We start from the raw sequence: 15,026 nt of genomic DNA, 5'->3' as shown, positions 1-15,026 counted from the left end.
TTGGATTGATTTTTTTTTTTAAGATGCAAAAAGATAAAAATGCTAAAAACAAAAAAAAATTTTGGAATTTTTATAAATGCACACTAAGAAATAGTTGAAAAAATCTTTTTGTAATTTTTTTTGGGTGACTAACAATGCGAAATTCAAAGAAAATGAGAAAAATAAAAAGAGTAAATTACACGATTGGTCCCTATGGTTTGGGGTAATTTGCACGCTTGGTCCCTAACTTATTTTTTTAACTCGGAAAGTCTCTACTGTTTGTTTTGGTTATGCGTTTGGTCCTTAATGTTTGTTTTTGTTACGCGTTTGGTCCCTATCTTACCTAAAAATACTACTATTTAGATAGGGAAAAGTGATGGGGTAGGTAAGGTAAGGTGAGTGGCTGAGGTTGGGGGTGTGATTATTTAAATAAATAAATCAATCAAAGGAAAAATAGTTTTTTTAGGTAAGATAGGGACCAAGCGTGTAATAAAAACAAACAGTAGGGACCTTCCGAGTAAAAAAAATAAGTTAGGGACCAAACACGCAAATTACCCTAAACCATAGGTACCATTCGTGTAATTTACTCAAAGAAAAAAAATTGAAAATATTTTTTTGTGATAGTTTAATGCTTTGAAATGAATGCACAAAAAATGAAAATAAGAAAACTAAAATATTTTTGGATTTTTTTTGAAATGTTTTTGATGAAATGCATGTGGAAACTAGAACCTAATGTACAAAGACCCCTCCCCAAGCTTAAGATTAAGCATCGTCCTTGATCCTTGGAGAGGATAGGGCAACCTAATAAGAAACGAATGTATAACTATATAGAGCAAATGAACTGAGTCTCAATAATTCTAGTCAAACAATCTTATGATTCATGCATCAAAGTTGAGATATGGAAGGAATGTACCAGTTAAATGCTTGAATTTGTGATGTGTGCTCGACATTATCACTTCATCTTCAACCTCAAGAAAAGTTGAGCTCTTCAATGGTGGAATGCATAAATGGGGGTAAAAGCTTCCCTTCTTCTTTACAATCCCTTCCCAAAGCTTAGTATTGAAACCATATACAAGATTTAGTCAATATTTTCAAGACATAAAAACTAGGGTTTAGAGCAAGTCTGATTTTTTACACTTTCATGGAGGGAATTCTACCTAGATGAAGAAGAAGATGGAGTAAGAAACTTAAAACAACATACCTTAGTGCTTGAAACGTCATATTACTCGAAGAATAATCCAAACTTTTGTTAGGGTTTAAGAGGAATTCAAGATGGCATTCAGAGAGGATTATGGAGGCATGTTGAATGACGTTTAGAGGGAGGGAGGAAAGCACGAAATGTGAGAGGAAAGAATGACACAAAAAATCGTTTTCTTTAACAAAGCAATCGAAAAATCACATGTCTATGCTTCTATATGCATGACCCTTCCCAAACCATGAGTTTTTTTCTCAAAAAATTGGATTTGCGACTTAGAGGCATGGTCCAAATTAGGTCATGCATTTTTAGGTATAGTCTGTGTGTTTTTTTTTTGTTTTTTTGCATGACCCGTGGATTTTTTCATAAAGAGGTAGGAGTTGCATCGCCAATGCATGGTCTAGAAGTAGGTCATGCATTTTTTAGCATGGCCCGTGAGTTTTGGCATTAAGCCCTGAGTTTCGAGTGGACTAAATTACACGCATGGCCCTATGGTTTAGGTTAATTTGCACTTTTGGTCCCTAACTTATTTTTTAACTTGAAAGGTCCCTACTGTTTGTTTTTGTTACGCGTTTGGTTTCCCTTGATTTTTCAATTTATTTAAATAAGCAGACCTCCAACCCTACCCCCTCACCTTACCTTATCTACCCCACCATTTTCCCTATTTAAATAATAGTCTTTTTAGGTAAGATATGGACCAAACGCATAACAAAAACAAATAGTAGGGACCAATCGCGTAACAAAAACAAACAGTAGGGACCTTCCGAGTTAAAAAAAAGTTAGAGACCAAGCGTGCAAATTACCCCAAACCATAGGGACCATTCGTGTAATTTACTCTTCGTGTGTGTGCCCATAAGTTTTTTAGTTTTGGCCGTGCTCTTTTTTTGTTTGAAAAGTTGCGATCAAAAGGCACGGGGTGATTTCAGCCCATGCGTTTTGAGCATGGCCCGTGCAAAAAAAAAAATCATTGAAAAACCTCGTCGGTCACGGATGGTCAAAAAATTAGGCCATGTGTTTTATGCCTAGCCCATGCAAAATTTTTACATGCCCATGCGTTTTCTTCTGTTAACCTCAAAAAATCATTTTTTTTTCTCAAAACCAATTTGCTCTCCACCCTTTGATAAGAAAATTATTTTGCACCAAACCCACGAAAAGACTCAAAAACATTGCAACACGGATGAAATAAAGTAAAATAAAGAAAATAGAATGAAATACTCTCGAGTTGTCTCTCGGTTAGCCACCCTTGTTTCAAGTCTTTGGCTCGAATTTGCGCTTTAGATTCACTCAAAGTAGTATGGGTGTTTCAAGCTAACAACCTCGATGTCCTTCTCTTGGAAAACTTCATAAAAGACCTTCAACATGTGACCATTAACTTTAAACACTTTTCTAGTTTTGTTACTTTTAATCTCGACTCCACCATGATCAAATACATTAATAACAATGAACGATCCCACCCACTAGGATCATAACTTATAGAAAAACAATTTAAGATAAGGGTCATAAAGAATACATTTTTACCTATCTCAAAGCTCTTATGGGAAAGGTACTAGTCATGAAATGCTTTGGTCTTGTTCTTGTAGATGTATGAGTTCTCGAAGGCTTTATTTTGGAATTCCTCCAACTCTTGAAACTTTACCTTCCTAAGAATACCCATTTCATTGAACAAGATTTCTTCTTGTCATCCATAAACTCCATAATTCCCAACAACCCATCATCTAGCTTGAATTTGTCTGCAATCTTTTTGACTGAATTTTTATCAAATTTCTTATTCAAAACTAACTCTAAAAAATCATGGTTAGTCAACTCAAAACATTCTTTAGTCAAAGGTTAAACAATATCCACAAAATTTAAAGAGTGAATGTCACTTGGGTACATTTTCTCTTCAAAAATATTGAAGTTAATGACCTCCCCAACAAATTCCATTGATAAAGTTCCATTGTAGACATTGATTTTGGTGTTTGTTGTTTTAAGAAATGATCTACCCAAAAATATGGAACTTGAATTTGGAGAGTCAACATCTCCCATATCTAGAACATACAAGTCAGCTGGGAAAACAAGTTCATTGACTTGAACTAACACGTCCTCTAGTACACCTTTTGGATGTACTATCGACCGACCAACAAGTTGAATGATTACACCGATTTAGCTCAATGTCCTACACTAATTGATTTGTAAACAGAGTATGGTAGGACATTTATAGATGCACCCAATTCAAGCATAACTCGAGGTACATGAAGATTGCCCAAATTTCAAGGCATAGTAAAGACGTCGGGATCCTTGCACTTCGGGGGCATCCTCTTTTTCAAAACCGTTGAAATGTTCTACCCAAATTTTACCGTTTCATTACCTTTAAGTTTCTTTTTAGATATGCAAAGTTCTTGTAAGAACTTAGCATATCTAGGTACCTGTTTGATGGCATCAAGGAGTAGGATATTGCCTTGAACTTTCCGAAACATTTTCATGATCTCACTCTCCTCTCGTTCTTTCTTTGTGCTCACTAATCTTTCAGGAAATGGAGCGACTGGAGTATATTTGTTTTCAGTGGTGGCAGGCTTATTTTTGTTGGATTTTTCTATATTTTCCTCCTCATTACTCGACTTCTTCACCACTATCTCCTCTCTTTTTTTCTTGATCAACCAATAATTATGGGCTATCATAACTCTTTCCGCCTATCAATATGACAACACATATGTTGTGCCTTGGGTTTGTGTCAGTTTGGGCAGGTAACTTTCCTTGAGATTCCAACCTACTAACCGAAGTGGCAAGTTGTGAAATTCGTTGCTCTAGGTTCTTGATGTTTGCTTTTGTCTCATTTTTAAAGGTTTGGGTGCTAGTAGCCAAACTCTTCACTATGTCCTCTAAGGACATACTTGACGAACCCGCCTGTTGAGGTGGATGTTGTGGCTGCCTTGGTTGGAAATTCTGAGGCTGAAATGATGGTCTTTGTTGGTATGTAGGTGGTTACCTTGGTTGATAACATATGCCAGGATTATGGTTTCACCCTTGATTGTATCAATGCTGATCATAAGTTCTTTAATTATTCCTGGAGTATCCTCCCATAGCATTTGCTTCTTCATATTCTTCTTCTTGTAATTGAGGACACATATCAGTCGGGTGTCCCACTTGAGTGCAAATACCACAAGGACGGGGTGTGGATTTTACACCTTTGTCCTTAGCAAGCATCATTACCACCTTAGTCAACTCGAATATTTAGCTTCAATTTTAGGAGTGTGCACCTCTTTTACACCTTGGGTGCATCCGTGTACCAATCTTCATCTTGACTCGTATGCTTTGAATCCTCCGCCATGTTTTTTATGAGATCCTGAATCTTAGGCGGGGTCTTATCGGTCAAAGATCCTCCACTTCAAGCATTAAGAAGTCTTCTTTCCTTATGATTCATGCATTCAATAAAGTATTGGAGGATTTGATACTCACTAATACGATGCTTTGGGCAACGGGCACAAAGCTTTTTGAACCTCTCCCAATATGTATGGAAGGCTTCTCTCTTATGTTGTTTGATCCAAATTATCTCTCTTCTTAGGGTTGAGGCTTTCATTTCTGGGAATTATTTTTCTAAGAAGAGGCGTGTAAGGTCTACCCATGTGTTGACCATCCCCGGTGGAAGGTCATAAAGTCAATCTTTTGTTGAGTCTTGCACTACAAAGGGGAATGACTTAAGCTTAATTTGGTCCTCCGTGACATTGTGTAGTTTCATGCCAACACACACAACATGGAACTATGTGAGGAATTTGTGGGGATCTTCATTTTCTTGGCCTCTATAGGTTGGGAGTAAGTGGATAAGTCCGAATTTTAGTTCAAGGTTTGTGGCTGCCAGATATGTGATGCAAAGATGTTGTTTAGAAACCTCTTGCCTTGACCATTGGCGAAGAGTTTGTTCGAGTGGTGGATTTGGAGGACCTTGATTCCCTACATGACTGTCTCCCATGGTATAAGTAGGAATTGAGGTTTCTGTGGGTGTGGAATTTGGGATGTTATGAGTATGTAAGGGTGCAGTGGTACTTCTGGATGAGGATGGTTGATGTGAGAGTGAAAGGTTTCTGTTTTAGTTTCTGACACACTTGTGAGGGGTATGTCCTCCCAAATGTTGATGACCAGAGGGGTAGATAATGAAGAAGTCCCATAACCCGGTTGCCTCTTACGAAGCTTGGCTTAATTCCGAAACCTCTTTGTAGTCTTTTCTATATGCATGTCAATTGGCAATGGTGTACCTATACAAAAAGATCTTGGCATACACAATTAGTAACACCGTGTCCCATGAAACGACGCCAATTTTTTAGGCATGTCAAACCCAACAAATAATTGGGGTACAAGGGACTCCCAATACACTGCTTTAATGAACTAAAAAATAGTACAAGGCAAGCATAGTCGAACCATAGAGACACAAGATAAAAGTCTATACCTCTTTGCGCAAGGTACTTTGATCACAAAGGGGGGTTTGTTTGCAATATTAAAATAATAAACTAACAATCTATTTTAAAACATGTAGAAAATAAAATAAATTTGTAAAAAAATTGATTGAATGGTTCTAGTTCTAGTTCTCAATGTTGCTGTTTAACTTGATTATGACTTGATGCAATTCATGATTGCTATTGGTACTAAAAGATATTTACATGCTCTAATAACTCTCGCTTGCTAATTATGTAACCAAAACACACGCTTTGATTAGACCTAACATTACTAATTCAACCAAAACAGGCTCTTAGATTGTATTGAAAAATCGCATTAAGTTTTGTACAAGCTTCCCAACAATGTTCATTTCTTCTCATACGCTCGGAAGTGTGAAAACATGTGATATATGTTTTACAATAAGAAAACTTATTATTTGTTACCAATTCTTAACATAATAGAATGATTAGGTGCCCTAAAAGTTAATTAACTACACAAAATTTAATTCATGAAGGTGGTCAATCAAACACAAATCAAATTCAAAGATTCTAGTTTAAACAAAAACATAATCACTAGAATAGAATCACAAATGAAACATCAAATCACATGCTTCAATTCAAGCAATCAACATGTTTTGAACAAGAACTAGAAATTATGGTTTCTTAGCCTCACATGGATAAGAACAAATCAATCAAAAATAAAGATGGAATTGGAAATGTTTAATGCTTACAAAAGGAAATCAAAAGTGTTTGCAATGATTAGTGGCCTTCAAAAATTCCTAAAAATCTCCCAAAATTGCTAGAGAAAGCTCCAAAAACCGTCTGTCTCTGATAAGTGTCGATCCCCTCCAATTTAGTACCATAATTATTTGTTCACGTACATTCCATGAAACCATGCGTTTTTAACATAGCCATGCCTTTTGCCCTTGTGTTTTTGGCATGGCCATGTGTCTAGACCATGTGTTTTTAGCATGGCCCATGCTTTTTGCTAAAAGTCCAATAAGTCTTCATTATTGGCTCCTTCTTCAGTCTAGCTTCACCAGGAGTCATGGTGCTCAAATATAAGATGGGAAAGGACAAACATGACTCGTGTCGGTGTGACACGAATCGTGTTTCAAACATATTCCTTTGCTATGATGATATTGTAACAAGGACTTGGGTTATGTCATCATGTTTTCTTCCATGGCATGATCGGTCCATCTTCTCTTCATGCTCCAAAGCTCCATGCTCCATGTTCCAAGTTCCATGATCCATGCTCCATAATGCCCAAAATATAAATAAAAAATAGTGAAGTACCAGACATTCTTAATAAAATATGTAATTGCCTAAGTAATTAACTAAATGCAAGAATTATGAAGTAGAATACTATGAAAGGAAGAAAATAAACATGCAAAATAGGTGCATAAAATGCACCTATCATGGTATGTTGTCTACTGCCGATGGGGAACCCTGTGTTCCTCAGGTGAAGATTTTTTCCAACATATTGCTATGCAATTTTGATGTATATCAATATCTACATGGCTTTCAAATGCTAATTCAGTGTTTGAATGATTTAGTTCTTGATTATGCTCTTACTATTTCTTCATCAATTCCATATAAATGTATTTCAAATGATTATTCCTTTGTTGTTTATAACAAATTGTGGGATGTTATAACGTCTGAAATTGAGAAAAAGGGGAAAACGAATTTTACAAACAAAAAATTTGCTCAAATACTTCAACTCGAGTTTTATTCTCAGTTTGAAACTCCTACTATTGATGATGTGATTCAGCTGTTAAATGAAATAGGTTACACTCCATAGATGATATTTGATTTCAAGAAGTCGCATCTTCCTTTTACGTGGAATTATTTCTTTGGAATATTGTTACGATGCCCTACAGGAAGCAATTATGAACTTGATAAGGTAAAAAATGGTTATTTATTGTTCTCTATGGAATTTACTATAATGTTAAGGTGGATTATGCATAGATTTTATGGGATGAATTACAAGTTATGTCACTCACACGAAGAAAGCAACTGCGATCATGAGTGCTTGCTTTTGGTGTGTGGTGGTTCCTAAAGCTTATGAACAAGCAGGGATTGTGATTCATAGTGATGTAGAGATGTTTCATTATCTACACTACCAATTCCTTAGGTGATCTTGGAATAGGGGAATCAGTTTTCCTATATTGGTCAAATACTTGAATCCATGATGCAAGTTGTATCTCGGTCAACTTATGCTCTGCTGACCTATCAAGCTTCTATTAGAATTCAATATCCAGTTCAATATGAATTACAAGAGGAAGCTGAGGTTTCAAAAGAATTATGAAAGAAAAAAGAAACAGGATAACCAAGCATGAAAGTAAAGATCGAAGGGTTTGGTAATTCAAGAGCATATGGATGATGTGCCTCTATTGAAGAATAAGAAGGTGGATATGTTAAAAACTTTTTGAGAAAGAAGTTAAAGTCGAAACCATTAAAAATACATCTTACAAAATTAGTTATTAAACTTCAAGATGAAACTGATGATGAGGAAACGAAGACTGATCAGGATATTCATTCTCCATGTAGAATTGTGAAAGATCATTTAGACCAGATCGAAACTAATAAGGTACAAACTTTGATTCCACATGTGTCTGAACCATAAAAATCAACACAAATTTCACCACTATGGGTTACCAATGTCGATTCCACTGCAGAGGAGATATGTAATCTGGATATCCCTAAGAACATATCTAATGTGGACTCAGATATCAACACTGGTGAACATTATAATTGCACCCCACCACCTAAATCATCACCACACATCAAAACTATCATTACCACAAGTAAAAATGTTGAAACTCATATTCCTCTTCCACCTTTACTATCTCCACCGCCCAAGTCACCTCCACATGTTTCAATAATTCGTTCCTCCACTGTTCCATATTTGTGGGTATTCTATAAAATCGACTTCATGATTCCATTTTTTCATTTCAACCTATGAATACACCTAGTGATGAAGGAATGAATGTGCAAAATATTTATTTTAAGAGGATAACGATGTTGAGATGCTTTTAACTTTGGACTGATTCCATTTAATACCAATGATGAAAGTATTGATGATGATGATGCAATCATCTCTGGTAAAGAATATGAAGTCCTGAACTCTAAGCAAAACATGCTTCTAGATTTTGGTGGTGGTTCCTCTAGGGCATTTACTACTACTCTTATTACCCTGAAATCAATTAAATTCATGCTTAATGTTAATGAAGTCAAGGTCAAGAAACTATTTCAAACTGTTGTTGTTGACATCACTAGAAGAAATGAGGATGATCATAATTCATTTTATTTTAAATATAATGAAGAGAAGAATGTGGCAAAGGAACACCATGATAATATTCTTGAAGCATTTAATAGCTTTAAAGCAGAAATACTAAAGGTTGTTGACTCAAAAATGAAAGATTTTGGTGATCAAATAGGTAAAGATATTAAGGCTGTTGGTGAAATTTCTTCTGGTGTTCAAACAGTCATTGATAAACTTATTTATGATGTGAATACTTTACTAGAAGACAATTGCGCCTTCAATGTTGAATACGAAGCTAATTTATACAAGAAGAAACAACAATTTAATGTTGTGATTGAGGATTTAAAGACCAAACTTACCTCTCTTTAAACACAAATTACTTCTTTCATATAGGCTCAAGTTTCTTCCACAACTATTCAAGATCACATTTCTAAAGCTCTATCTTCTTTTGAGCAAAGTTTTAAAGAACAAATGGCTCCAATTGTTGACTTAGTTGTTCGGCTTCCCATAAATGCCCTACGTGTTGCCATGCACCAAGTGTCATAAGGGGAGAAAAGGGAAATCCATCTGGTTTGGGATATGATGTGGATATGTCAACTACTATTCAACCAGTTAGTAGATTGTTTTATTCATTATCAAAAGTTCATATTCCAAATGTTCCAGTATAGACCATGATAACAACAGTTACTACACATAATGTTGTAACAAAGCCTATCGAGGTTGATACGAGTAGAATTAATACAACCGCATGAGTTATTCTCAAGCCTATCGACATTACAACTAACAAGCCTAAAGATATTGCTAATAAGGGTAAAGGAAAAGTTATGGAATTGTTGAAAGATGAAAACAAAAAGTTGGAACAAGAACATATAAATAAACTCAAACAACTAAATAGTATTATGAGAAGAAGGGAGAATAGCCTACCTAGAGAATATAGAGGTGATCTCGTAGTAACTTAAAACTTTGAAAAATGGGGGTGTTACACCACACCTCCCGAAAACAACGCGTTCAAGATTATATTAGAAAATTTAACGTATAGACGAATTTCAGATATGTTCAATAACTCGATTTTTGGGTTTAAAGTTCAAATCTCTTAGATCTTAGATCTCATATCTCGTGGCAGAATTTAAGGAATACATATATGTTCGATTGTTGGGTATGAAGTTCAAGCCTTCCAATAATTGAGGCCAAAGCCTTTAGCTATGTTTTGCAATTTTGAGGAAGAAATTTGGTGTTTGTTTTTGGCTTTTGACTTTTGTAGTCGTTTTAGATTGCTATGAAATCAAGTGTTAAATTTGGTGTTCAAACATAAAGAACTAAAAATGACATTTAAACTTTATGTAAATTTTGACACCAAAAAATGGAGTTGATGAATAGTGATACGCTATTTGGGAGTAATCATATTCATAACTCCATTTTTTTTGTTTGAAATGTAATTGAATTCGAGCATTTTAACACCAAAAATGGTGTTAACGCCTCCAATAAAGATGCAACGGCAACGATAAGTTATAAAGTCTTCCGTTGAAGATGCAAACCACAATCCCGATTCCGAGATGCATGGGCGACAAGTAATAAAATGAAAAAACACTCCATCTCTTCTTCCCAGCATGGTAGCAAGAAACGGGATGCACAATCGACGTTAAATAAAAGGAGACAATGACGAATAGAATTTACGATAGTAGAGCTAGTGACTAGTAAAGCAACAATTGTAGATGAAGTCGAAGTGGTGTAAGTCGCGAGGGATTGAAAATGAGTTAATTATCTAAATACAAAACTTAAGAGTATAAAATAAAACTTATTTTTTTATGTTTATTAAATCAGTTAATTATCTAAGCACAAAAGTTAAGAAAATCTAATATCTACATATAATTAAAGTAATAAAATAAAATATTGCTAATTTTTGGGACCAAATGTTATAAAACAAAACACAAAAAATTTAAAAAGTTAATAAAACAAAATGTTTTGAATGGTAAAAAACTTTAGAAAATACTATCATATTAGGAGATTTTAGGTTATTTTTGTTTTCTTTTTAAAAGAGTGATATTTATTATTATTTTTCATAGAGTAAATTTCATTTTCTTATAATTTTAAAATATAGGATCTTTTAATAATAATTTTATTTTAAAATGATCTATTTCTAAACTACACCTTAATTATTAATGTGTTTTAAACCCTCAACTTAAAAAAATAGACACCAAAATACCTGTTAGAAGCCCTTTGGTTTTTAATAATAATAATTGACTTTAATCTCATCAATTATATAAGGGAAAACTTCATGAAAAATGTGGCAAGGTTGCTTGGAAATGACGAGGGAATGAGAACCCAAACCACAACAATTGGGGATACTTTGTCTTTTGTCAAAAAAGAATCTTCCCAACAAGTTTCCTGGAATTTTCTCCTCCGGCCAAATGTTCCGAACAAATTCAACCATCTATCTTTGCGCGTCTTAAATTTGGATTTAACCGAGTTCGATCTCCTCAGTTGGAACTGTCATTGATTCTATCAAAAATCACACTTCAGCTTCAGTTTCGGCCTTTCAGGTAGATACAATACACTCTTTCGTTTTTCCATGCTTTAATTTTAAATTTATAATCGAGCTTCAAGCTTCTCTTTGCAGTTGCAGTTCGTCGGAAATCATGGCAGCAAATATCCCTTTGATCCCTGTCAAAGAAAACCACCAACTTGTTGTCGCTCCAACTGCGCGTAATACATTTTATCAATTACCAGTTAAAAATCCCTGTGGAGATCTGCTTGCAGGTAATCTCTATCTACTTGCTTTCCTTTAATTCCCCTTCAACTACTTGTTCCTTCATCCATATTTAAACCAATTACATAGAAACAAGAGCACCTATAGTTTACTTTCCTTTTTGGGTATTCCATCTTTCTCTTTCTGAAATTTAAAGTTGACTCCGTGTAATTTAAGTTTTTTTGGCTAGAAAAACGTTCAATTATCTTATATATATCTGAACTTGGCTTGAATCGGAAGGTGCATTTATATCTTTATCAGATTTCTATATCTGATTTTGGCTTGAATCTAATATGAACAATAATGAATCGAAGGAAATATGTGATATTTACTTTTTTTATTGACCCACTTGTTTTACTCATTACTTTATCCATTTTTTTATACATAAAATGTTTCACTTGGGACAAACTCCCTTTATCTTCCAACATTTCAACACCAACTTCGTATATATCATGTTATCCACTATATATAGTTTCTACTCTTTGAAGTTGACTTTATGCAATAAAACAACATTCACTAATCGTTTTTTACGAATTGGACTTTTTTTAATGACAGATAACAGAAGAAAAGATTACCTTGAGATATGCATTCCACTCTACGAAGCTTCAATGACTGGAAACTGGCCACATGCAAAAACCATCCTTGAAGAACACCCAGAAGTGATACGTTCTAGTATCACCGAAAATTACGAAACTGCACTTCACGTTGCATCATCAGCAAAAAACACACATTTTGTGGAAAATCTGGTGAAGATGATGACAAAAGAAGATTTGGAACTACAAAATAAGAATTTAAACACAGCCTTATCTTTAGCAGCTGCAGCTGGCACAGTTGATATCGCTAAGCTTATGGTTGAAAGGAACAAGGGTTTGTTGACAATCCCTGGTAGTCAAGGAATGATGCCATTATATATGGCAGCTTTATTTGGAAATAGTGAAATGGTGAAGTATCTCTACAGTAAATCCCAGAAATTGCATGACGATGGTTGGACTCAGCAGAATCGAGGTTGGCTTCTCGTGAAATGTGTCGAGTCTGATCTCTTTGGTAAGTATAAATTAATATCGCTCATTTGTATCATTACTTCATTACTATTGTTGTTATTAATTAGAGTTATTATCAAATCCTTTTTAGATGTAGCATTGGATATATTGAAGGACTACCCTGAACTGGGTGATGATGGACAAGTACTTCAAGTTTTAGCAAGAAAGCCAGATGCCTTTACAAGAAAAGATCCAAAATTTATCCGAAGATTCTACCATAAAAGTATATACTCTACTCCTTGTTGTTTATATGCGAAAAAAAACTATGTGATAATAAATATATTGTGTTATCACCTAATTATTTTTTATTCGGTTTCTAGTTTGTGGAGTACTTGGTAGGACGATAGGACGTGCGGAAAAGAAAAGCCATGCGGTGGAAATAGTGAGATTTATTTGGCAACGAATTGTGCAAAAGTCGAAGTCTCAAATTGATGACATAATACGTGGCCCAAGAACACGTATTGGTAACAGAGATGTATACAATTCACGAATGCTTTTTGTTGCTGCGGAAATGGGGAACACTGTATTTATAATCGAGCTCATTCGTCTCTATCCGGATCTAATATGGAAAGTGAATAATGATAACCAAAGTATATTTCATGTAGCTGTTATACATCGTCATGAAAGTATTTACAATTTGTTATATGAGCTTGGGTCGATGAAAGATTTGATAACTCCTCTCAAAGACCAATTTGAGAATAATATGCTCCATTTAGTTGGGAAAGTTGCAAAGAAAAAACGACTTGATATTGTTTCAGGAGTAGCACTACAAATGCAACGAGAATTGCTCTGGTTCAAGGTATGACTTTGACTTCCTTTTCAAACTTCAGTTTCTAGCGTTTGACAAAACGCTTCAAATCCAAATGCTACTTCATGTAGTGTTTAACAAAACGCTACAAGCTATCCACCACCCACTATAAGCTACCTGCTACCAGCTAATTTTGCCGAACACGCACTACATATCTATAACTAATTTTGCCGAACACGCCCTACATATCTATAACTGATCACATCCGTTTTGTGTTACAGGAAGTGGAACAGATGATCCCTCCTACTTATAGGGAAAGGAAGAACAAGGAAGGTTTAACACCATATGAGCTATTCACGAAGGAACACAAAGATCTAGTCAACCAAGGTGAAAAATGGATGAAAGGAACGGCTAATCAGTGTATGGTGGTGGCAGCGCTTATTGCTACCATAGTATTTGCAGCTGCTTTTACAGTTCCAGGTGGATACGATCAGACATATGGGCCACCACTTTATCTTAAAAAAGGTGCTTTTATAGCTTTCGCGATATCAGATGCCATATCATTGTTTGCATCTTCGGCTTCCATAATCATGTTCTTATCTATTCTCACGTCTCGTTATGCTGAGCATGATTTCTTGGAATCGATACCAAAAAAGTTGATGACGGGTTTAGCGACACTTTTCCTTTCTATAACAACGATGATGATTGCTTTTAGTGTTAGTTTTTTTATACTTTACCATAACAATTTGAGATGGGTGCCATTTCTTATCAGCCTGTTTGCCACCATGCCTGTCATTTTATTTGCGATGCTGCAGTACCCACTTTTGGCAGATGTGTTCCGGTCAACCTATGCTTCTAGATATCTTTTTAAGCCCAAGAAACGCTCACTCTATGTTCGACACCCCAAGTTCTAATTGCTTGTAGTTTGAGACCGAAGTGTCTTTCAAATGTTTTGTACATATGTATTATTGTTGATACTTAAAGCTTTATAATCAATACCTACTTGATCATTAATAATAGACAACAATCTATAAAATACGGTCTTACAAAATTCCTTGATGAACTACTATGAAATGGCGTAGAAAACTGGTCATATAACGAGATTAACATTACTACAAAGTGGCAAATAGGAAACAAGGCATAAAATACGGTTTTAGAAAATTCCAATGAAAAAAATGAGGAGGTTGTTTTTTAAAGGCATAGAAAACACTTTACCAAATAATCGTACTATATTGTGGTCAATTAACAAAAAAAAAAAAAAAGTGCACTTGATTCACCCCATAAGTCTTCTTAGGTGGGTCACAACCCATAAAGTGCCGAAAATACCGAATAAGAATTTTATTTTAAATAGGTTAAAATAATTCATTCATTATTTCAAAAGACAATCAAATTAAAAAGTATTCTCAAAATATTAGAGTAAAACCATAAAAAGTCAATTTGGGATAAAGTATCTGAAAACATTTTAAACATAAATCGTAAGCACAAAGCTTAGTGAGTTCTCCAAAATACCTCATACCATACATACATATTAGTTCAAAGCTGTAACGGGTCTATTTCACGCTTGAGTGTATTTCAACTCCTTCGATGTTTTTCAACCATAACGGGTCTATTTCACCCCCGAGTCTATTTTAATTCCTACACCTAAGC

At 34.9% G+C, this 15,026-nt stretch overlaps 1 protein-coding gene across 2 annotated transcripts; it reads left to right on the top strand.

The window, feature by feature from the left end:
- The first annotated feature begins 11,143 nt into the window (after positions 1-11,143).
- On the top strand, positions 11,144-14,375 carry LOC145066539 (uncharacterized). Of its 2 annotated transcripts, none has more exons than XM_079013824.1 (6): positions 11,144-11,385; positions 11,463-11,602; positions 12,147-12,635; positions 12,723-12,854; positions 12,952-13,430; positions 13,661-14,375. In XM_079013824.1, exons 2-6 carry the CDS (start codon positions 11,482-11,484, stop codon positions 14,291-14,293), a joined length of 1,854 nt encoding a protein of 617 aa, XP_078869950.1. In that variant the 5' UTR covers positions 11,144-11,385; positions 11,463-11,481; the 3' UTR covers positions 14,294-14,375. The 2 variants fall into 2 exon arrangements, with proteins under 2 accessions (XP_078869950.1, XP_078869951.1); XM_079013825.1 differs by having other exon boundaries at positions 11,450-11,602.
- Positions 14,376-15,026: the final 651 nt, after the last annotated feature.

This window comes from Lactuca serriola, chromosome 8 (assembly GCF_051521515.1).
Source record: "Lactuca serriola cultivar US96UC23 chromosome 8, Lser_US96UC23_V15, whole genome shotgun sequence".
In the NCBI taxonomy this organism is placed as follows: domain Eukaryota; kingdom Viridiplantae; phylum Streptophyta; class Magnoliopsida; order Asterales; family Asteraceae; genus Lactuca; species Lactuca serriola.
Note: the sequence above shows the minus strand (reverse complement) of the source record. Positions and strands in the feature narration are given on the sequence as shown.

What these genes read in the sequence shown, in the direction of transcription:
- LOC145066539 (XM_079013824.1), top strand. Translation starts at nt 11,482, where the DNA reads ATGGCAGCAAATATCCCTTTGATCCCTGTCAAAGAAAACCACCAACTT. An exon ending in CTGTGGAGATCTGCTTGCAG is followed by an intron (nt 11,603 to 12,146) that starts GTAATCTCTATC and finishes TTTTAATGACAG; the next exon opens with ATAACAGAAGAAAAGATTAC. An exon ending in TGTCGAGTCTGATCTCTTTG is followed by an intron (nt 12,636 to 12,722) that starts GTAAGTATAAAT and finishes AATCCTTTTTAG; the next exon opens with ATGTAGCATTGGATATATTG.